The sequence below is a fragment of the Apus apus genome, chromosome 1 (assembly GCF_020740795.1).
Source record: "Apus apus isolate bApuApu2 chromosome 1, bApuApu2.pri.cur, whole genome shotgun sequence".
NCBI lineage: Eukaryota > Metazoa > Chordata > Aves > Apodiformes > Apodidae > Apus > Apus apus.
Window position 1 is genome coordinate 158,269,511 of NC_067282.1, and position 22,609 is coordinate 158,292,119.

The 22,609-nt window shown below is 46.6% G+C and overlaps 2 protein-coding genes across 2 annotated transcripts; both read right to left on the reverse strand.

Moving 5' to 3' along the window:
- Nucleotides 1–101: 101 nt before the first annotated feature.
- On the reverse strand, nucleotides 102–11,994 carry AMDHD1 (amidohydrolase domain containing 1). Its single transcript, XM_051608907.1, has 9 exons — nucleotides 11,801–11,994; nucleotides 9,377–9,483; nucleotides 8,462–8,526; nucleotides 7,617–7,894; nucleotides 4,664–4,889; nucleotides 3,585–3,709; nucleotides 1,354–1,447; nucleotides 799–959; nucleotides 102–352 (listed from the first exon to the last, which is right to left on the reverse strand). The coding sequence occupies exons 1-9, from the start codon at nucleotides 11,935–11,937 to the stop codon at nucleotides 238–240; spliced, it is 1,308 nt and encodes a 435-aa protein (XP_051464867.1). The 5' UTR covers nucleotides 11,938–11,994; the 3' UTR covers nucleotides 102–237.
- A 3,714-nt stretch (nucleotides 11,995–15,708) lies between these two features.
- Nucleotides 15,709–17,022, reverse strand: SNRPF (small nuclear ribonucleoprotein polypeptide F). Its single transcript, XM_051608908.1, has 4 exons — nucleotides 16,905–17,022; nucleotides 16,600–16,725; nucleotides 16,396–16,460; nucleotides 15,709–15,830 (listed from the first exon to the last, which is right to left on the reverse strand). The coding sequence occupies exons 1-4, from the start codon at nucleotides 16,905–16,907 to the stop codon at nucleotides 15,764–15,766; spliced, it is 261 nt and encodes an 86-aa protein (XP_051464868.1). The 5' UTR covers nucleotides 16,908–17,022; the 3' UTR covers nucleotides 15,709–15,763.
- Nucleotides 17,023–22,609: the final 5,587 nt, after the last annotated feature.

Here is a 22,609-nt window from a genome sequence, read left to right on the forward strand (position 1 = left end):
AAAACATTTTTTTAAACTGTCTTATTTCAAATAGGCACAACTCAAAATTATTTTTATTCAGTGGAGAGAAGGACAAAGGACATGAAGATGCACCAGACGGGTAATGCTCGGTAAAATTTATTTGAGTAAAATAAAGCAGGAAAGCAATTCAGCAGTAAATACAAATCTGGTTTGTTGTTGCTTTGAAATATTCCATGCTAATCAGATTGTAGTTGCTTCCTAAATTACTGTCCTCTCTCAGTAACTGCTAATTGTTCCACACCTCTCATTTTGATAGATGACTTTTCCTTTAACTATAACGTAGTCGATCAATGCTTCATGTCCTCCAAACTGGTAAATTAAGTGCTCCCACCTACAAAGACAGTTAAGATATTTAAGACTTGCATAAAAGCAGCTCAGTTACCTAGTATACCTGGCAATTACAAAAACGGTGTGAACCACCAGAAAACACTATTCCATGTTTACATGTTGATCTCTTTGTTTCATGAATACAGTGAATTAATGTACAAATCAGTACATAATTCCTTCCACAAAATAACCAGGTAATATCTTTAGAGAATTTGTAATTAGGCACAGATTATTTCTATTATTAGCCCCAAAAGTTTTAGGTTTTATTTTCCACTGGAATGATTAAGGAGAATGCAAGTGGGTCTAAAATGCCAAAAGTGTCCCTTTTTTTCAGATGAAAATAACTTCTAAAGCACAATAAATTAATTAACCTCTCCACTATCCATAATTCGGTGAAAAACAAAGTCCCTTATGTTAAATCCCATTTCAAATGACAATGGAAGAACAAACCTTGATGAATTGATGATCACTAGATCCCCCTGCTTGCCAGTCTCTATGGAGCCATGTGTGTCTGATTTTCCCAGAGCATAAGCAGCATTAATGGTGGCAGCTGCTAGTGCTTCATTCATAGACATCTTCATGTTTACACAGGCCAGATGCATCACCATGGGCTAGCAGGAAAGTTAAGTGGAAAATGGGAGTTACCAGTAACACAAACAAAGCTGTTCATGCCTCAAATCTCTAAGCACTCTCCTCCCTCCTTGTGCAACAGAAGGAGTTGTCCTGCATAACATAAATCTTGCCAACTCCAAAACAAGAGCTCTGAAATCAGGAACTTTGGGAGCCTGTTTTATAAGCCTCTCAGTGGATATAAAGAATGGAAGCCCTTCTGGTTTCCAAAATTTCTGGCAAAAACTACCAACCTGCATAAATAAGCATAAGCGATTGTCAAAGCTGGGCACAGAGCTCATGAATACAATTTTAAGTGTGCAATACCTATAACCAAGCTTTACTGGTAAGAGACTTCATAATTTTCTGTTGTCATAAGCATGAGGAATAGCTTACCATTGAAAAACAGTATGCATTAGGATTGAAGTCACTGCCAAGAGCAACTATAACTCCTTCTTCTAACATTTTTCTAGCTCGAGGTTGCTTCAGTCTAGTGGGAAAAAGATACTTGTCAGTACAATTCACTTAGTTATTACATGATTAATTACAAGAGCAAAAGTCATCACTTGGCTTGGCTACATTCATGCCTTCAGTCACACTAATTCTTTGGGAGACAAAAGGCCAAAGTCTCCTCTTGGCTCCCTACCAATCACCCTATGCACAGCATAAATGGGATGCGTGGCCCGCTGCTTTTGAAGTAACAGTCCATGGCAGCAGCAACTATTGAGCATCAGGCTCCAGGCCACTGAAATTCTGGTACTTCTCCAGACCTCAGCCACTTGGGAAGAGGTTACAAGGTGAAAATCTTCATTTCTCAAAGAAGTAATTTTTTAGCCTTTGTCACTCTGAGCAGTGACAAATGCAATGCAACAGTCCCTTCCCAAATCTGTTGGTAATTTGAAATAGTAAGTTGAGGCTGTGACTTTAATTTGTATACATTAGAGGATTGTCTCACTTAGCAATGTTAATGCAAAAGATATCTCCAATAACTTCAATATCTGGAATAGCCACTTCAAAATTGTTCGGCCACTGGCTTAATCTGAGTAGGAGTTTGCAAGAGTGGGTGCCAGCCATAGGAAAGACACTCTCTATGAAGTTTTTGCCATAGTTGCTGTAAAGCAAACAGCACCAAATGTGTCTGGAAATAAACCAGTGCAACCATAAAAATGAAAACAGTAGAACATCTGTTGCTCAAAAAGTAGTTTGAGAACCACTGCAGTTAACAGAAAAGAACGATAAATTAGATCTTGATGAAGCATTTTCATTTGGTATAAGACAACCCTCTCTCTCTAGAAGCCTCTTAGATTTATGAGAAAATACCATCTGCTCCTGCACAGCACAATGCCTTGGGAGCTTACTGTGTTGTTAGCCAGAGGTCTGAGCTCTCACCTTCAGAGCTGAAGGAACTGAGGGAGGCCACCAAAGGATGCACCACATTGCCTCCTAGCAACTTCTTATACATTGCACAGCCTTGGGCCCTCTACTACTCTTTTAACTGGTCATCTGTTACATCTCTTCTTCATTTTTAAAGTGTATTAGACTGAGAGGCCTGTGTTCAGTAAATAGTGCACCTTATACTCGACCAAATGAGGCCTCATTTCCTACAGTTTGCTATTATGCCTATCTTAGGCTTATCGTAAGGTTATAGGTTTTCCACCACATGGAATCCCTGGAGCAACACGTGAGATACAGCCACAGCCTTTTCCACAGGTGACTGCAACTCTGTTGTCTCCTTTACCTCCCTGCCTGGGGTCACTTTGCAGGACCACACGTCCTCCCTGCAAGCTGCATTCTGGTGGTGCATTTAGTTGCAATCAGCCAGTGGTTCCAAAGCACTGGTGCAGGGCACAGACCAATAACCACAAACAGAAACACAGGCATGGACACAGATGTGAACACAGGTGGCAATGACACACCCCTTGATGCCTCAGCAAGCAGGTGAAAATAAACCAAGATTAGCTCAAGGACCTTCACAGGAGGGAAGGTCTTATTTGGTTGTGGTCCTCATCATCCAGCTGGGTTATTTTTGGCTTTAGGAGTAGCAAGTGATCCATCTATGCTTATCTGGAATATCTGCATATGTAAAAGCAGTGTTCTAAGGCAACTGCTCAATGGTGCCTGGGTAAAATCAGGTGAGATTTTTAAAATGCTCCCCACAGTGTTTCAATGCTTTAGATAAACAAAGGATTTGTTTCCCAGCAAAACCTTCTGCAAGAGAGGAAATACAGAAATTGCAGATACAATACAGAAATTGCAGATACAATTTGCCTGAAAAGAAGCCAATTGAGTTTTAAAAGGTTAAACGGAATTTAAAAACAGTCTATTTTTCTTCTTAAATGAATACCTGATTATCACCTTTGCCTGTCATAAGGGGTAAATTCAAATGTTGACTGAAACACTCCAAATGTACTGTGAGACTTCTCAGAAGTAGGGCATTGCTTCATTTTTTAGGATCTCCATCAAAACCAACAGCAGTAGGCTCATTCAGTTCTTAGGGATTGTCTCCACTAATGCAGACAGATCCTCAAGGCACAGATATGAACTTACATTTTTTACATTAAAAGACCCTAAACCCACAAACATGGTTTTGCTGTTACAAATATTTTCATCCCCCCTAGTGGCCTTACCTTAGCATGTAGGCAGTTGTTGGTAAAAGGACAGCAGCACACTCGGCTCTTGCCATGGCTGTGATCCCTTCATCACTAACTTCTTCCAGGTGGCTGATAGCTCGGGCTCCTAGTTCAGCTCCAAGCTAAGCAGATTTTCAAGAAAATCACTCACTGTTCTCAATTAATTCAGTAAAGCAATGTTGTTATCAAATGACTGGTGGAGACATTTCACTATTGATACAAAATTAACTTAAGGAAATAACAAATGCTTGAAAGAGCAAACAAAATGCAGAGACAAAACGTTTGTGAATTTACTGCAGGAAAGGTCAATCACAAAAAGGTGTTAAACCATCCACTGACTAAAAGCACACCTTCAGTGGTGCTTTTAATGGATGAACTTGAGACAGCCACGGATAAAACAACTATCAACTCCTGTTTACAAAGTATCGAGCAGAAAGGGTTGACAAAACTGACACTGGTTGTAGAACTAGTAGTGGAACTGCTGTCTTCAATACTGAAGCACCAAAAAGGCTTTTATGATCAATCAAATTTTTGTTTTGGTTTTGCTTTTATTTTCTTTTTAAAACTGGAGCAGACCCCACAGGAGAGAAGTAATGTTTAAAGGAAGCTGAAACACAGTCTTAAGAGTGATTTTCTTTATCAAGGTATTTGGGAGCCTACTCTTGACTAAACCCTGCCTCCGAGTGTGCTCACTGCACATCTGACTTGTTGCTACTAACAGGACATTTAATGAAAAAGGATTTTTCTCTTTGCACAGAAACTCTGTTTTTGTCATTCTTGGGTTCATGGATATCCACTTTCCCCATCTGTATCCCATGTGGAAGATAAGCAAAGTCAATGTTTGATTAGTCAGCACGTTAGTCTCAGAGGTCAAGGCTTCCTCCCATGTCCTTAACGCTGAAGCTGCACAAGGGCTGCACTTTCTGATAGAAATAGATGTCTGTGAATTATCTATTTTATAAAGCCTTAGAAAAGAAAACCCTGGTTTTGAAAACTGCAGATCTTTCAAAGATTCAGCTCTCACAAAAGCAAAACAAAAGCAAAAATGGCTTAAGGGAATATTAAGAAAGACATACCTCAGCAGATTTCATTGGATGGAGTTCATCTCCATGGAAGTTAATCTGTAACCCTATATCTTTTCCAGCTTGAAGAATTCTCCTAGTAGACTCCAGATCAAAGACTCCCTTCTCACAGAACACATCTATATTGTTAACATCTATTTCACCACTTAGTTTGAGTTCTTTCAGCCTAGGGAGATGGTTATTGATAATGTCGTCTGTGGCTTCAGCAGCAGTTTTCCCTCTAACGAAAAGAAAATGTTACAGACCCATAAGAATAGTTTCCTTGAAGTCTGGAAAACATTCAAATTCTACATGCAATTACTAGATTATTTAGAGAAGTACACAAATCTCTCAAAAACCCTTCAGGTTAAAGAATTTAAAATTACTGTAATTCATGTACTCTCAAATGCTAATTTCCTTCCAGTCAAAGAATATTAGATTGCATTGCTAGATATTTTTTATCAACTTACCTTCTTGGATGCTAACCTAGACATGAGAATTTTAAAATTCATTCCTCCATTTTCCTGTTCATATATTCTGACCTACTTATACTGAATTCTAAAATGCATTTAAAATATGTAAATTATTATGCAAATATTTAACTGGTATTCATGCAATGTTTTAATGCAAGAATCAAAGCTGTAGTGGTGATATGCAGCACAAATCATTATTTTAAATTGACCTCTCCTCCTTTTATATCATTCAGAGTGATAGCTAGATAACAGGTTTCAAATCAGAAGGGCCTCCTGAGGTTTGATTCACCCAAGTTAGAGACATTTATAAATCTCCTACTACACAAAGATAACCCAGAAGAGATCAGTAAATGCCTTTGAAAGAGCAAACAATCGTCAAATCTGAGTTAATATTTTGCAACCTTAAGCTCTAAAGATAAGTGAGGTATTGCAACTAAGTGTCTGTGACATCTCAATCCTCATTGCAGGCACTGGAAGGCAGGCACAGACCAGCTTTATACAAATGCCACGTGGGGGTGAGCTGGGAGTTTTACAGTGGCAGTAAGTTCAAGAAGCCAAATTCTGCTCGGATTTATAAACAAGGTTGTGCAGTTATAAAGCAAAGCAGAACCCTTCTTTTGTTCTCCTCTCACTGAAACAGCCACTGGGGCTGCTCAGGCTTTTGCCACGCCAAGCCCTTTCTTCTTTTACTCTGCAGCCTGTGGAGGAATTTGGATTGAAAGATTAGGGCCAGAGCCAAAAAAAAAAAACAAACAACAACCAACAAACAGAGGGAAACGTAAGCCTTCATTTCACTTTTTTAGGGGACATAATGCCCAAGAATGCAAACCTGCCATTGTTGTAACACAAGAGACTTCTGCTCAGGAAGCCACTATGAAAATGTCCTCCTGAAGAAGAAAAGGGCCCAGTGAACCCTTGCTGATTAAAAAAAAAAAAAAAAAAAAAAAAATTTAGAATCAGGCATGCCCAAAATCATTAATTAGGTTCAAAATGATGACTGGAGGGATGACAGAGCAGTTATTTCTTTGCCGCCCTGCTGAGAGCTTCTTAGGTTCATATCCTAAAGAAATGGAAGTTCTGAGGCTGGAAATATTTTTTTTAAGTGATGGGCAGGAACAAGGATCACTATGAACACAGCAGCCTTGTTTTTCTCTAGGATGGCTCAGACTAAAGTAGCCTGCACTGTTTGGCACATACTTAAGTAAGCACTGCCTAGTACCAATGCACTCTCCCACAGAATAACTGTGTTTGTAAGGATCCCTGGAGCTCATCTGATCCAACCCCTGGTGCAGAGCAGGGTCAGTTTGAATCATGTGTCAGTGGTGCCTTCCAGAAGCAGAAAATGGGACTGAATTACCATATACCTAGAAATGTGAACAGATAAACACAGCAAGTTCTCAAATCTACCCAAAGCTAACTTCCAGGTGGGAAGAAAGAATAGCCAGTGCTGGCAAGTCTGGAGGTAGGCTACTCTTAAGCCTCCACATGTTGAAGCTTTACAAGACATGCCACATATTGCAAGACTTGGCTGTACCAATTAAATTAACTTTCTGGTGATGCATCTGCTGTAAGAGGTCAGACTTGCAACAGTAAATTAAGCCAAGTGTAAGAAGCAAGTAAATGACTTAGGAAGAACTTAACAAAGCTCCCCCATGGGGGTCTAAGCAGTATTTTCCATGAACACACATCACTTTGCTCTCTTGTTTCACATTAAATAGAATTACTTAAAATTTATTCAATGTTAGCAAATTGGATGTCGCAATGATTTGCAATCAATTTGCATGATTATGGTCATTCCAAAGTCATCAAAAGACTGTTAGACTTTCAATGGCTATCTAGTCAATAGTTGCCATTAAGTGCCTACAACAAAACATCCTCCCAAGGCTTTTTAGGGGAGAAGGAAAGGAAGGCCTAAGAAATAGATACAATCTGGGGGAAAAAACCAATTTATGTATGTCAACTTGTCAGCCCCAAAGTATGTCAACTTGTGCCATCAAAATAATTGTGATTAAGCACATTTACTTTAAGCTTCTACTCACTTCATACCTCTAAGATGCATTCAATTCTTCATTGCACAGAAGCATGATTAAGCTTTGTTTACTGAGGTATATAAGGATCAAATATAGTGGGAGGGTTTCTGTTAGCTGGTCAAAATAAAATTAATGGCAGAGACACAGCCTGAAGGGTGGCAGCAAAGCCAAGCAAAACAACTTTCTGTACAGGAAGCCCCGTAATCCACATGTTCAATGTGAGCATCTGCTGCAGCCAGGGGTTCTGTCCTAAGCTTAGGTTGGCATTTAGTAGGCATTAAATAATACTTTCCTGTCTTGCTTCAAATTAAAATTTTGTAAAGCCTTCTGTAAACACTGGCTCTTGTTTCAAATACGTTACACCTTAGGAGGGCTGGCAAGAAGAAACCTTCTTGAATTTAACAGCCATTTTTCAATGCAAAGCAGCAATACTTAACAAGACCAAGAAAACCCAAGTCGATTTACTTCGGCACAGAATGAGCTCCACAGTACGTTGATGAAATGCCAACATCCACGGACTGCTTAGCGCGCTCGATCACCCGGAGCATTTTAAGCTCAGTTTCTAGGTTTAAGCCATATCCACTCTTGCACTCAACCAGCGTAGATCCTGCTCTGACCATGCGCTCCAGTCGGTGTTTGAAAGTGGTGAACAGCTCTTCCTCCGTGGCTTTCCGAGTGTGTTCCACAGTAAAATGTATTCCTCCCCCAGCCTGGTGGATCTCCATATAGGATGCACCTGCCAGCTTGAGGGAAAAAAGAAAACGAAAACCAACCCCCCCATACAATTAGCTATTAAATGTGCCTTTTATATACAAGGGATTCTGGAAAGTGTCTTGAGGTGTCTTTGCAGTGAGAGAGGAAAAAAAAGGGGGGGAAAGCTCCTTTAATTCTTCTTCCCCTCGCTTCTTTCTCCCCACCACTTAAGTGAAGAAATGATTTAAGAAGCAACATAAAGAGAATTACTCTGAAGATTTGCTTCCCCCTGAGCCCAAGGGGAAAACCTATTTCTAGCTCAAAAATTCATTTCTGTGGAAAAGAGAAAAAAACATCAAGATTTAGATAGTAACAGAAGACTGCAGTCCTGCATTGCTTCCATTAATGCAATAATGTATCAAGGCAGGCTGCAAAGGCTGCAGTTAAACTCTCTCAGCCTACTAGTATTCAAAAACCATTCCTCCTCCCACAGTTAGATTATCTGACAGAAATTACAGACTTTTCTACAGCTGAAAAATGGGAGTCACTAGAAAGCAGAAATAGTTATGCATAAAAAAGATGAAGAAAAATCCAGCTGTGTAATTTTATGCCATTACCTTCATTGCAAACTCATGCACCCTATCACCAGCCCACACTGGGTGTGTATGTGCATCTACCAGGCCTAAAGAAAACAAAGTAAATGTACACTCAGGTTATTTCACTGTGTAAAAGAAAAGCTTATGAACATGCAAGCAAATAAAAAGGACAAAATCTCCCCTATACAGCCTCTATTGGTTAAAGAAGAAGAAAAATTAAAGCAGCTAAAAATCTAGGATGTTCTTCAAAGCTATTAATTTTCTTCCAGTTCTTCAGGTGTGACATCATATGCAAAACATCTGCAGGTAAGCACATCAGTTGCTGAGTTTTTCTTGTGTTTTGATGATATTTTCAAACCAGAAGAAACAATGATTTTTTAAAGAGTTTGTTAGACTTTAGAGCCTGTGTTGCTTAAAGACAGTGGTGTAACACCTCAAGTGCTAACACCATTTGCAATAGCTTTGTCCAGGTTTATTTTTTTAACTGGTAAAGTTCCAGAGTATGTGACTTAAAATCCTGTGCTGTCCATTTGCCTCCAACTGGTTGCAGGCAGAACAGAGAGACTGAGCTCCATGGCTGAATGGCTGATGGGGGTAAAGGGTAGAGAAGAGAGATATGAAGTCACTCGGCAGGCCAGCTGTGTTACTGACATGATCCTACACAGAGGAATAGATGAAAAACAAAACAAGGACAGACAGAGCTCTACCATGAATGAAAAAAACACAAACCAAACCAAAACTTCCCAAATGCTGCAATTTTCTCCTTGCATCACTCTTGATGAAGCAGCTAGGGTACTCTGCTCCTCAGCACAAGATATTATCAAACCAGCGCTGAATACAGAGGAAAAAGAATGAGGGATGTTTCATACACATTTTCTTTGTCTCCAAGTACTTGTCACCATTTGGCATTGTATCATAGTGAAAAAATAAACCTACCTGGTATCACACACTTCCCAGAGCAATCAATTACTCTTTCAAAGGTTGCTCCTGAAAACTGATTGCGAATAACATCTGCCTGGCCCACAGCTTTGATGCGACCATCTCTGCAAGCAACAGAAAACAAACAAAGGAAGCAAGCATGTTGGAAAGTCGAATACCCACCAACAGAGCTCCTGGATCAATAACTCACTGAAAGAAGGGGTAGGGACCTTCAGCAGGACTGAAGATGCACACAGAAGGTGCCCTGCTAATCTTACAGATGCACAAAAAACAATGGGATAATGCCATGCACCTTGAATTGTTTGCTATATAACTTGTCTTGCCTTCTGCTTAGATCCCTCAGGATGATACTCTAGTACACTTTTGTTTTAATTTCTGCTACACAACATTATTTATCTCTTGTAGATCAGTGAATATTTAGCACTCCTCCAGCAAGTATCTGCAGGGCATTCTTTGCCTCATGGAAATCAAAATGTCATCACCAACCTCCACTGCCTGGACCTGAATCATAGAATCACAGAGGGGTTTGGGTTGGAAGGGACCTTAAAGATCATCTAGTTCCAACCAACCTGCATGGGCAAGGACACCTCCCACCAGATCAGGTTGCTCAAAGCCCCATTCAACATGGACCATTTCCATGGAGGGGGCATCCACAACTTCCCTGTGAACCTGTGCAATGTCTCACCACCCTCACACTAAAGAATTTATTCCCAATATGTAATCTAAATCTGCCCTCTTCCAGTTTATGGCCATTACTCCTCATCCTATCACTATACTCTGTGATAAAGACGCCATTTCCAGCTTTCCTGTAGCCCCTTCAGATGCTGGAAGGCTGCTACAATGTCTCACCAGATCCTTCTCTTATTCAGGCTAAAAAACCCTGGCTCTCCCAGCCTGTCTTCATAAGAGAGGTGCTCCAGCCCTCTGATCATCGTTGAGGCTCTACGTGCCTTTGGAAGCCATAGGGATAAATCCCTTTGGGGCTGATATTTGGCTAAACACCAATTTTCTCCCAGTGGAGCTCCAGGATGGTACTGGGAACTCTGAACTGCTCGAGTCATGCCCTCCATCCATGCCTGGAGCTCCATCTCACCTACACAACAGAAGCTTTGCAAGGCACAGCCAGCGCCTCTGTCCTTCAGCCTTCTCCTTCTCCAGCTCTTCTCAAGCCACTGGAACAGTAACAGGAAGCCATCATCAGTACCTCACTGAAGGTACCTCTGCTCTACAGGACTGAATCTTTAAGAGGCAAATAGTAGATAGAGCATTTAGAAATGGGAGGTGTCATTACATACATTATTAACAATACTTCCATTAATTGCACAAATTATTTATAGGATTGCTATTAGTTCATGTCAGTGCACCTAGAAGCAACTCAAAGGCAGAAGGCAGCAGCAGTTACGATTGACACTAGCAGCTATCTTCATGAGGCTGGAAGTGTGAGTGCAGAGCAATAAAGGCAGTGATCAGGATATGGACTGGAAGGTCCTGCTCCTGGGTTGAGGCAATCCCAAGCACAATTGCAAGCTGGTCGGAGAAGGGATTGAGAACAGCCCTGAGGAAAAGGACTTGGGAGTGCTGGTTGATGAGGAGCTAAACATGAATCAGCCATGTGTGCTTGCAGCCCAGAAAGCCAACTGCGTCCTGGGCTGCATCAAAAGAAGCATGGCCAGCAAATTGAGGGAGGTGATCCTGCCCCTCTACTCTGCTCTCATGAGACCCCACCTGGAATTCTGGCGTCCCCAACACAAGAAGGACTTGGAGCTCTTGAAGCGAGCCCAAAGCCAGGCCACAAAGATGACCAGAGGGCTGGAGCACCTCTCCTATAAGGACAGGCTGAGAGAGTTGAGGTTGTTCAGCCTGGAGGAGGCTCCGCAGAGACTTTATAGTGGCCTTCCAGCACATGAAGGAGCATAAAAGAAAGCTGGGGAGAGACTTTTTAGAAGTGCATGTAACGATAAGCCATTAAACTGACAGAGGGTAGATTTAGGTTAGACATTAGGAAGAAACTCTTCACACGAGAGTGGTGAGACACTGGAACAGGTTGCCCGGGGAAGCTGTGGGTGCCGCATTCCGGGAAGTATTTACGGCCAGACTGGATTGGGCTTTGAGCAACTTGCTCGAGTGCAAAGTGTCCCTGCCCATGGCAGGGGGAGCAGGACGACATGACCTTTAAGGCCCCTTCCAACCCAAACCATCCTACGATTCCATGACAAGATTCTATTAAATAACCCAAACTGCTAAGCCAGGTTCAGTTGCAGCTCAGCCCCCGGGCAGAGGGCAGAGGGCAGAGGCAGCCTGGCGGAGGGGCTGCCAGGGGATGGTGGCCTCCCGAGACCCCCTCCCGCATCCCCCTCCCGCATCTCCCTCCCGCATCCCCCTCCCGCATCCCCCTCCCGCCCCGGCCCGGCCCGCACTCACAGCCCCACCACCAGGCTGGCGTCCCGCAGCACGGCCAGGCTGGCCGCCCCGTCCCGCCGCAGGCACCGCTCGCCGCGGCCGCAGACCAGCACCAGCTGCTGGGCGCTCTCCAGCAGCAGCCGCTGCGGGCCCGCCATGGCTGCGGCGGGGCGGGGCGGGGCTGTGCGGGGCGGGGCGGTGCGGGGCGGGGCGGCCGCGCGGCTCAGTGTCCCGGGGCGGCCCGGGAGGGGGCGGCTCTGTCCTGCCTCGGGCCCGGCCCCGGCTCCGACCCGGGCGCTGCTGCCTGACCAGCCTCCCCGGGGAGGGCGGAGGCACGGGGGCGGGAAGCACAGCGAGGGGCAGGCCGGGTGAGGCAGGTGCGGGTGGCCGCTGTCACCCGTGCCACGCTGGGCGCTTGGCAGAAGCTGGTGCTGAAGCAGCTCCAGAGCTCTAAGAGCGCGTCTGGCAGCCGCGTCAGGGGAGGGATGCTGCTCTTGCTGCGGTCCGGGGTGACGCGGCAGCGCCCGCACCTCCTGCCGGCTCACCCGAACTCCTGAAGCGCCAGGTTTGGCAGCTGGGGATTCCCGGAGCCCTCTGCCCACAACGCACTACCTGGAGATTTCCCTTTGCCAGGAAAACGGGAGCTTCTGAACCGGGAGCATTTCAATGTCCGCTCGAGTCCCCCTCCTCCCTTAGCACCCATCACCTCCCTCAGCACCCATCACCTCCCTCAGCACCCATCACCTCCCTTAGCACCCATCACCTCCCTCAGCACCCATCACCTCCCTCAGCACCCATCACCTCCCTTAGCACCCATCACGTCCCTCAGCACCCATCACCTCCCCTAGCACCCATCACCTCCCCTAGCACCCATCACCTCCCCGGCACCCATCACCTCCCTTAGCACCCATCACCTCCCGGGCACCCATCACCTCCCGGCATCTCGGCACCAGAGCCCCCGAGGGACCGCAGCACCTCTCTCTCATCGCAAGGGACAGGTATTCAGGCAGGAGTTAATTTATCCGGGCAGATACGAATTTATCCGATTCTGCGATGGAGAGCTTTGCGCGATTCTGCTGCCCCCTGCAGAATTTGGGATGGGAGAGTCTGGGAGCGAACACTGCCAACATAGACTTTTGGTTCAATTGCCCTTCAGAAATTCATTAGTAGTACAGAGGTTCAGTAATTCCCAGGTGGCAAATGGAGTGCATTTCTAATCAGGTGGACCCTCAGACGCCTTTCTGGTGGCGGCAATCTTCTTTAGACACCTTCTTCTCTTTAGAAAGAGAAACAATTTTTAATGCTTGTAACACCCTGATGTGCATATGCATGTTGCTGTACAGCAGAAACAGGTACGTTGGCTCTTTGAATGAGCCTTTCTGGTGAAGTCTTGTCTGCTAAGGAGACAAGGTAGCATTTAATTACAAAACTGAATAGTGAGTCAAGCTGTGATAGTGTCGGGTGGTAACTTGTGGCACTGCTCCGCTGGCTCACTACTGCACCACAACATCATCTTCCTCCTAAACATTCTCTCTCACTAGGTGTGCAGAAGATTGACAGGAGAGGTGATGGATGGTGCTTTACTGCTTCCAAGAGTTCCTGCTGCTGATTTCGGCTTTCCCCAACGGTATCGGATCATGTCTGAAAGTGGAAATTAAAGAGGAACCTTGCAACAGAGTCATAGCAAGGGCAGAAGGACACTGCAGTGACGGGATGAGAGCTGATGTATCAGGAATGAAACACAGCACGCTCTGGCGGAGCCTGCCGCTTGCTGGATCAGCCCTGCCAATGAAAGCCCTGGGGAGAAGTCGCAGCTGGAGCAGGAGGCAGCACCCCGAGCCTCACATAGCTCCCCTCTCTGTGTGCAGTGGGATGGCAGGTGAATTAGCAGCATCACTGTGGCATTGCCTTGTGGCAGTGCCAGTACTGAAAATCATCTTCCTTGTATCCACAAATATTTTAGGGTGTATGCCCAATGACCTGCTTTGTCTGCCCTTGCAGGGACCACCAGTGAACTTAGAATTCCCACCTGTATTTGCACATCCCCAAGTTTAATGGCATGCCTGGCCATCCAGTGCTGCTGTGAGCCAGGGCTAGGAGTCAAACAGAAACTGACATTTGCTTCTCACATCTACACATTTTCTGCTTTTTGCAATTTCAGAGAGAATTCTGAAGAGCAAAGGCGACATCTGCAGCTCTATTTCTGGTTATCCCATCTCAGACTCAACCACTTATAACATTTCCCCCTTAGATAAAAAGGGGGGGGAAAGGGAAAGATTTGGGGGTTTTGTTTCTGTTTTCTTAGTTCCAATTGGACACTTACTTTCTGCAAAATACAAGTCCCCTTGTCTTTCCTTTCATATTATTAGTTTAAGCTGATTTTTGTAGAATTTACTTTTTTCATCTAGATGCAGGCTTTACAGCCAAGGCCTTTGATGACAGTGCTCTCCCTTCAGAGAAAGCTACTGATTTTACTGGGCCTTTTAGAAACACAGCAGTCCAGGCAGATTTTTCTTTACGTGGTTTGTCCTTCAGGGAGTGGTGAGAAAAAAATATCCACCTTTCAACCAACTGCTTGACTTTGTGATTAATTGTATTTTTGCTTTTTATCTGTACACTAGAGCTACTCCAGCCTGCTACTAAAGAAACCTTGAATTTTAGCATGAAGACAAATGAACAAAAGCTGGAGTGCTTGCAGAGCTCTGCCATGTTTGGTGGCCAGGTAGCAAAGCTGAGATCTGCACGCAGTGATTTGCGTGGGGTCATTTACTGGTAAATACCCGGCACTAGCCAAGTTCATGTGGAATTCCACTCATGACTGACTCATCTCTGAGACTTTAAATAGCTCAAAACACAGGTGATTTTTTGTAGGTGACAAACAATAGTGCTTAACCTGAGGGATGAACTCATTTGTGAGTACGCAGAGGTACGGGACCGAGTTTCTCGACGTCCTTCCTGTGGATCCCCGCTTTCAGAACCTTTGCCTCATGGCGCTGCTGCTGTGGTGACACAGGCAGGGCTGCCACTGAGCTCTTCCCAGGGCCTTCCAGGATGGCAGTGGCAGGATCCTGGTCACCTTCTGCTTCCAGCTCACACCCAGCGCCTTGGGAAGGAGTTTAGACCCAGGATGGGAAGCGGGCCACAAGACTGGTTTTATTCCCTAACTCGCCTGCCATCACATGGCTCCTCTCCTTACGCAAACCAAGTAAGCTCATGGCACAACCCACGGAATCTTTTCCCACATCATCTCAGGCTTCTGTGCAACATGCCTGTGTGCATCCTGCCAGGGAAGAGCCTAGAGGCTGCAAAGAGCAGAACGAATCCCTTCCACTCCCTTTTCCACCACCATGACTAGGGCAGGCCAGGACCACAGCAGAGGACTAAAGGAATGTTTCTTTTTCCTGCTGCTCATTCCACAGGCCGTATTATCAGCACTACAGAGAGCAAGGGGTATTCCTGCAGCTCCTCCAATCTAGTCAGCGATGCAGCTCAGACTGACAGCAGGGGAAAGCCACACACGCAGGAGGAAACACCCTTCACCTCCTGTCACACCCCAGCCTGCAGGCAGTGTGACTGCCTGACAGCACCTGCTGCCACTGATGCTCAGCCGTGCTGACACTCAAGGAACCACCTACTTCCCTCCGGAGGACACAGCTTGGAAGAGGGAATTTATTCCAAGAATATTTCCCTTCACAGTGATGGCATTTGTTGACACTGGTAATACTTAAGAGTTGAGGAGGGGTTATTTGTTTGCTTGTTTTGAAATATTGAATTTCAATATAATGTTTTCAGGTTTAAATTGAAGTAATTGCCCATTCATCCAGCAATACCTTTTTTGGCACAACTGAAAGACTATAGAGACCTTTCCAAAAGTTACCTTCCCTCATACTAAAACAGAATGCAAAAAAAATGCACACATTATTACAAAATTATGGAAAAACAACAAAAGAAAAAAAAAAGTTTATTTCCAGATATACAAAACACCTATTCTCTCATTTCTCCATCTTCTTCCTCTTCTTCCACACCTCTGATGTACAAAACATTATTGCATCTGTAAACAGAAAAAAGTTTCCTTCACTGTAAATGTTTTGATTTCCCACCTTTTATATACACTGCTTTAAGCATCCTCCTGCCCTAGTGCAGCCTGGCAACAGCCAGATTCCACACAACGAGCTGCTGCCACTGACCTTGTACAGCTTTCCAGCAGGTTCACAGCAATGGCAAAACCCCCAAACTTATAAAGCCTGTAACTGATTGGCAACACTGTACACGAGATTTTTTACTCTTGGGTTAAGATTTATGATCAAGTTTAATTTTCAAGCATGCAAAGTGTTCTCAGTAGCAATACCTTAATATACTGTAGTCATGCCAAGGATTAATAGACACGTAATGATCTGGAAAACTATGGTATTTAGTTACCTGAGATAGGGCTCCTAAGTCTTGCTTTAGAAATATGTTAGACTTCAGCTTCCCTTCCCTCAGAAGCAATCTCATGGCCCTCACGTTAAGGGTTAACCCTCAGCATCTCAGACAAGAAACCCAGCAGTGCAGCTGTTACTGCAAGGGGCAAGACGACTTACAGAAACCCCGTCCCCGACACAAACATCCCCCACTACCTTATCAAAACTTCGCCCAGGTGTCCGGACAGCGCTCCGTCGATGTACTCCTCCGTGTTGGCGAGCTTGGGGAGAGAACCAGCGGCAGGGAGGGTTACGGCGGCAGCAGCTTCGCAAGGCACGGCCGGGCTTGCCCCGCGGGGAGCACCGAGGTCCCGCCGACCCCCGGGGAGCCCCCCCCGGCCCCCCCCCCCGCGCCCTCACCTGCATGTTCATGTAGCCGTCGACGGAGACCAGGTAGCCCTTGTACTCCATCCCCCACTTCAGCTTCACCATCACCGGCTTCCCCGTCAGACCGTTCAGGAAGGGCTTGGGGTTGAGGGGCAGGCTCTGCGGGGACACCGGCGCTCAGGGGGGGGCGGGACGGGACGGGACGCACCGGCCGCTCGGGGGGGGATGGGGGACACACACACACACACCCCCACAGGCCGCTCGGCGCCCCCGCCCCCCCCGCCCCCCGGTAACGGTCGCCCCCCCGCCCCGCCCCGCGGCGCGAGCCCCGTGCTCACCATGGCGGCGGCGCGCGGCGGGAGGCGGGCAGGCGCGCGCGGGAACCCCTCGTGCGCACCGAACCGGAGACGGCGCCGCTCCGGCCCTATCACTTCCGGGGCCGCCGCTCTCACCTCTCACCCCTGACCCCCCCGGCCGCGCCGCACTTGCGATTGGCCCGGGCCCTCCCTACGCGCCCGGCGGGCGCCGGGGCTGCCGATTGGCTGGGCGGCGGCGCGGGGGCCTCTCTCATTGGCCGGCGCCGCTGCCCGCCCCTCGCGCCCAGCCAATGGCGGGCGGGGGCGGGGCCATGGGGGGGGGGCGGTCCCGCCACGCCCCGCAGGCCCCGCGGCCGCCCCGGGGCCAGGGCCGGCCCCGCACCCGGCCCCGCACCCGGCAGCCCCCGCACCCGCAGCCCCGGGGCCGGCCCCGCACCCGCACCCGGCCCCGCACCCGCAGCCCCGCCCCGGGTGATGCCGCCGCGTGCGCTGCTGCCCCCGCGCGGCCTGTGTTCCCTTCCGCGCCGCTGGGCGCCGAGCGCGGAGAACGCGCCGCCGGGAGCGGGCCTGTCAGTATCGGCGCTGGGGCTTTTCGTCCCTGCGCTTCGCCTGCGACGGGCCAGCCCCGGTGCCCCGGTGCGGAGAGCAGAGCCGGCCTCTCCCGCGCGCACCGGCGTGTTCCAGGCCGCGGGCCCCGCCGCTGCTCTCCCGCCGGCCCGGGCGGTCCCGGTGCGCGGTGCCTGCCGCGCCCTTAGGGCTGAGCAGGAGCTGCAGCCGTCGCTCCTTCCAGCTCGGGCGTGTCCGAAGGGCACTCGGGTGCTCGTTTCCGTGAGCAGCAGAAACGAGCGGCGTTGTCTTTCAGGGTGTATCGGATGGGCCGCAGAGACGACATCGAAGTTGTGCTGATTGTCCTCCCGGCAGCAGGACTCGCTCTGGGCCAGCTGAAAGAGAAACGGAGCTACCAGGCTCCTGTAAGGAAGTCTGTCTGGAGACTGTGAGCACAGACTGTAAGCACGAACACAACAGGAAATCACAGCATCACCAGGGCTGGAAAAGACCTTTAAGATCATCAAGTCCAGCCTATGACCAACACCACCACATCTCCAGACCGTGGCACTAAGTGCCACATCCAGGCTTTCCTTGGGCACCTCCAGGGATGGTGCCTCCACCACTTCCCTGGAAGTCCATTCCAATGTCTAATCACCCTCTCCGTGAGGAAGTACTTCCTGATATCCAACCCCAACCTCCCCTGGAGCAGCCTGAGGCCATGCCCTCTTGAATGGTATATATAGCAAAAATTTTCATTCCGCTTGGTGTAAAGAGCAGCTGATTTGAAGTGATGATGTGTAGTGTGGCAGAACACAGCTTGAAGTGAGTGGCTGGGATGAAATCATACTGTGGGAGTAATTTTTGCACTTAATTATGAAGGATAAATTTGTCTATCTGTGAATGGCAATATAACAGGTTTGGTATGTTATCTGTACACAGTACTTCTTATTTTTACATACTGGACTAATTTTGATCCTAATTTGTGTCTCCTACCCCTATTGAGAAAGCTTTTTGCCAGCCAAGAAATGCAGGAGCAACTACATTCAGCTTTTAATACTCTCTGGTCCTCTGACATGAGTAAATATTCCAGCCCTGTTGATACCAAGTTACCAAAAAACAGAAGCAGCTCCCAGGCTCACAGATAACAGCATGGAAGTCAGGGAACAGGAGTGCTTGACTTCTAGTTCCCTGATCGGTGGGTGAATCAATGTGCCAGTAATCCCATCAGCTGGGTCTGCAGCAGTTTGTGTGGTGGTGGCTGGGGAGGAGTGCTGAAGACACAGAATGCCTGACTACATCTGATGCAGTTAACTGGATAACTTGGCTCATCAGGAAATGAAATAGCTTTTGCTTTTTTTTTTTTTTTTCTCCTCCTCCCTCTCTGCAAGGAATTTACTGTTTACCTCATTGACTGAATAATTCTGACTCAGAGACAGTTTGCTTAGTGGAGTCTTCTGCTGACCTTCAGCACAGGGGTGAAGTTCACCTTTTGTCCTGGTATTTCCCTGTGTGATAGGGGAAGTAATCGTTTGCATTCTTTTCTGCCTTTGAGTCAGGGAATTAAGGCTGCTGCTCAACAGGAAATGAACAGGAAAGAGTTTTTGTCATAGATTAATCCAAACCTTAGCTCTTGGGTGGGTGGACAGGATTTTTTTCTTACAGCTCAGGGGTGGGAATTTAGCACAACTGGCTACACTCTGTTCCTAAGGAAACACATTAAGCAGCTGGACATCTGACACAGCAGCATTTCTGGTGGAGGGACTCATTAGATGGCCTTATCTGTCTACGTGCAAATGCTCACTGGCATCATTGACATGCCCTGTCACCATAATGTCAGGCAGGGACAGTTGCCTGGTACTCTCACATTGCTGAGAGAAAGCTGAGCTGCCCAGGAATATTTCCTGATGAAGGCAGCAACGCCCTTCTGCTGGCCATGAACACATTTCTTGAGAAAACCTAGGGAGCTGCCCCACATTCAGCTTCTGGGCTGCACACCCAGTGACCATCCCACACCTCTTCCTAGGGATGTGCCAGGGTGAGTGGAGTTTTTCCCTGCTGCACTCTTCCTCCACATCGGGCGAGGTGCTTCTGATACCGCCCAGTTTACCTGCAGTTATAGCAGTGTCAGCTTTGCCATCACGCCAGAGACACCATGAGATGGGCACCAGTTGCAACCAGAGAACTTAGAGCAGCCATGAAGGCACAGCCCTGAGTTATGAGTGGGGGGAGCTGAGTTAACAAGGAAGCTCCACCAGGAGACGATGCCTTCAAAGGACAGGTTGGTGTCAAAATAAATGCAAGGAAGCAGCACAGAGTCTGCTTTGCTGTGCAACAGATGAACCTCAGCTTCTGGTTCTGTTGGGTTCGTAGTGGACGGTGCCATGTAAGAACCTGCTGCTGTCCCCATACGAACCTGTCCCAGGTGAAGAAGTACCATCCCTCCTCCTGCTCCTTGCCAGAGTCCAGACTGCAGTGTCTGGTTCTTGAAAATACGAGGTGATAAAATGCCTCCATCTAAGCTAGACAGTTTTTAAGTAGCCTTGTGCAGACTTGTGATTTCTGACAAGCTTTCTGTTCTCACTGCTTGGGGATGCTGTAGCAATGACTGTCATGCACCTAGAAAGATTTTGCAGCTGGCTGCACCCTTGAAGAGTTTTGCTGCTGGAGCAATACTGCTAAAATGTGAAGAGGATCCAGGATTTACTTTCCCTTCAGCAATAGGCATAATGGAAGATTTGACATTATAAATCATACTGAAATGGAAATTTTGTTCTTGCCCACAAATTTTCTGTAGGATGTATCAAATGAAATTTTGTCTGAAGATTTTTATCAGTAAGAAATGCAATTTTTTTGTATGTGCAAAAAGCTGTGTCAGTTATTGACTCTTGGGAACTGCTGTGGCAGAATGTGTGGATTGTCAAGAGCCCTCACATGAGGTATAATCCTGACCTGGGGCTTTGCCAGAATAAACCAGTTTCTCTTCAAGCAGCATTTTCAGAGAGATCTCTACCAGTAAAACATCTTTCCTCTCTCTGTTGACCATGTGTCATTTTAATAACACCAGCTTTGATCAAGTCTCTGTGAATGAGGCAAGAGCCATCCACCACAGACCTTCACCATGGGTGAGGCCTGCAATCCTGGAGGCATTTAAAAGATGTGTAGATGTGGTGCTTAGGGACATGGTTTAGTGGTGAACTTGGCAGTATTACGTTAACAGATAGACTTGATGATCTGAAGGGTCATTTCCAATCTAATTGATTCTATGCTTCTATGATCAAGTAGGTAATGACATCAACTTCTAGAAGAAGAGAGGTCTTTAATTTCTTTCTGATGTTTTGGGACCATCTGCCAAACCAAAGCTGAGCTGTGCTGCAGAGGTGGGTGCAAGACTGTAGCCTAGGGTAGATGTTTGGTCTTGTTGAACAACACTTGGAGCCAGATGAAGGGAAGGGCACAGAGGAACTATAAAATCCTAGAGGGACTTGTCATCAGCCCTGCATGTGCAGTGGTGGCTGGTGAACCAATGGGAGGGAACATGAGCCAGATGCAAAAGTCTGTTTGGGATGGACGTGCCCAAGGAGCAGAGATTGAGCCATGAAGGACTCTCAGTGTAGGCAGGGGTGAGCCTGGGAAGAAGGGAACACAATGTTTCTTCTCGAGTGGAGGATTTGTGTGCAGTTTCAGATCAACACGATGCCCTTTGCCCACAGAGTGATGTCAGCATGAGGTGAGATGTGGTGGCTGTAAGTGTATTGCTAAAGTCCAGGTCTTGGTGGAGTCACAAAGATGTTTTGCTCCGCCTGAAGGAGGTTTGCTGGAGTGGCTCTGCTGGGAGCCTGGCACCAGGCTGTGCTGTGCCAGCAAGAAGGACATGGAATGGGTACTGCACAGAAATTACAGGAACATTAAAGCCTCCTTTTATGCATATTGAAAACCTTTATTTCTCTGTGCAAATAGTATTCATGCAAATTATCCAGCTACACTAATGGGAGGCCCTTTAAGAATGTGTCTCTGAAAACACAGGCTCCTTTGCCAAGAAATAATGGGACTTCCTTAATTATAAGCTGTTATCTTCTGGTTTTGGCAAACTTTTGTGCCTTTATGTTGTTTCTTTTATGCTTTGACATTAATGAATTGAAATTGAAATTATGTGCTGAGGAAAACAAAGTGATCTATGCAAATAATAAAATGGCATTCATGTGTGTGTCAAAAAGGGGGGATCAAGCATTGTGCCGAAGGAATTTGGGAACTGCTTTCACACAAACTTTTTAACGGAAAGTAATAGCTGGCTCTAAATCACAGACGTGGCTCAAGAGTTGGTGTTTTGAGAAATCTGTCTGAGCAAAGCTGAGAAAGTCTGGGTGGTGTTGGAGGCTGGCTGTGTTAGGTGGCAAGCTGTATTTTAACAGAGAAGCTTGACTGCTTCACTTTTCCTTCTGCTTCCAGCCATGGCTGAAATTCCAGTGGTGGTAGCACAAACCTGACAACAGTTTCTGAACCTGAGTAGTCCTTTATTCCCACTGAAGTGCTCTTGGGCAAACGGTTACCCTGTCAAACAGAAGAAAGTATTTTTTTTAACAATGAATCTTGTTGGTGGGGGAGAGGAGAGGAAGGCGTATTTGGGCAATGGGACAGTTGTGTGAATACGAGTCATCCAGGGATTGCTGGTCAAGAGAGACGATGTTGTACCAGAGGTTCCCTCGCCATTTCAGAGAAAGAGCAGAAGGAAACTAGCTGTAGAGGAGAAAGTAAGAGAAATGCTGCTGAGTTAAAAGGAGTTAAATCTACGATTACTGAACTTCTTAGAGAACTCTCTCTGAGCCCAAGCAATGTTCTGGAGAGATGAGGCAGAGAAATAGGAACTCAGACCCCAAAGAAACCAGTGAGTCGACAAGGCTGACGGGCAGCTGTAGGAGCAAATGTGTCCTGAACTCCCTCCATTACACTGTGAGGCTCTGAATGTGCTGTGGTTTTTATTAATTTGGCCAAATACATCTATTTCTGTGATAGCCAAAGGGAAGGGTGATTTGGGGTTGGAGCCTCTGCAGTCTGCTGGGCTGTTTGCTGTATGTACCTCTCCCAGGGGAGCCAGAGTTGATCCTGGGGCAGCTGGGCCAGAAAGTCTCATTTCCAAGAAGGGACTGCAGACATAAAAAATCCCTAAACCCCCATACTCT

What these genes read in the sequence shown, in the direction of transcription:
- AMDHD1 (XM_051608907.1), bottom strand. Translation starts at nt 11,937, where the DNA reads ATGGCGGGCCCGCAGCGGCTGCTGCTGGAGAGCGCCCAGCAGCTGGTG. An exon ending in ACAACTGCCTACATGCTAAG is followed by an intron (nt 1,448 to 3,584) that starts GTAAGGCCACTA and finishes TTTTCCCACTAG; the next exon opens with ACTGAAGCAACCTCGAGCTA. An exon ending in GTGATCATCAATTCATCAAG is followed by an intron (nt 353 to 798) that starts GTTTGTTCTTCC and finishes CTGTCTTTGTAG; the next exon opens with GTGGGAGCACTTAATTTACC.
- SNRPF (XM_051608908.1), bottom strand. An exon ending in ACGGCTACATGAACATGCAG is followed by an intron (nt 16,461 to 16,599) that starts GTGAGGGCGCGG and finishes TCTCTCCCCAAG; the next exon opens with CTCGCCAACACGGAGGAGTA. An exon ending in CTGGGCGAAGTTTTGATAAG is followed by an intron (nt 15,831 to 16,395) that starts GTAGTGGGGGAT and finishes TTCTGTTTACAG; the next exon opens with ATGCAATAATGTTTTGTACA.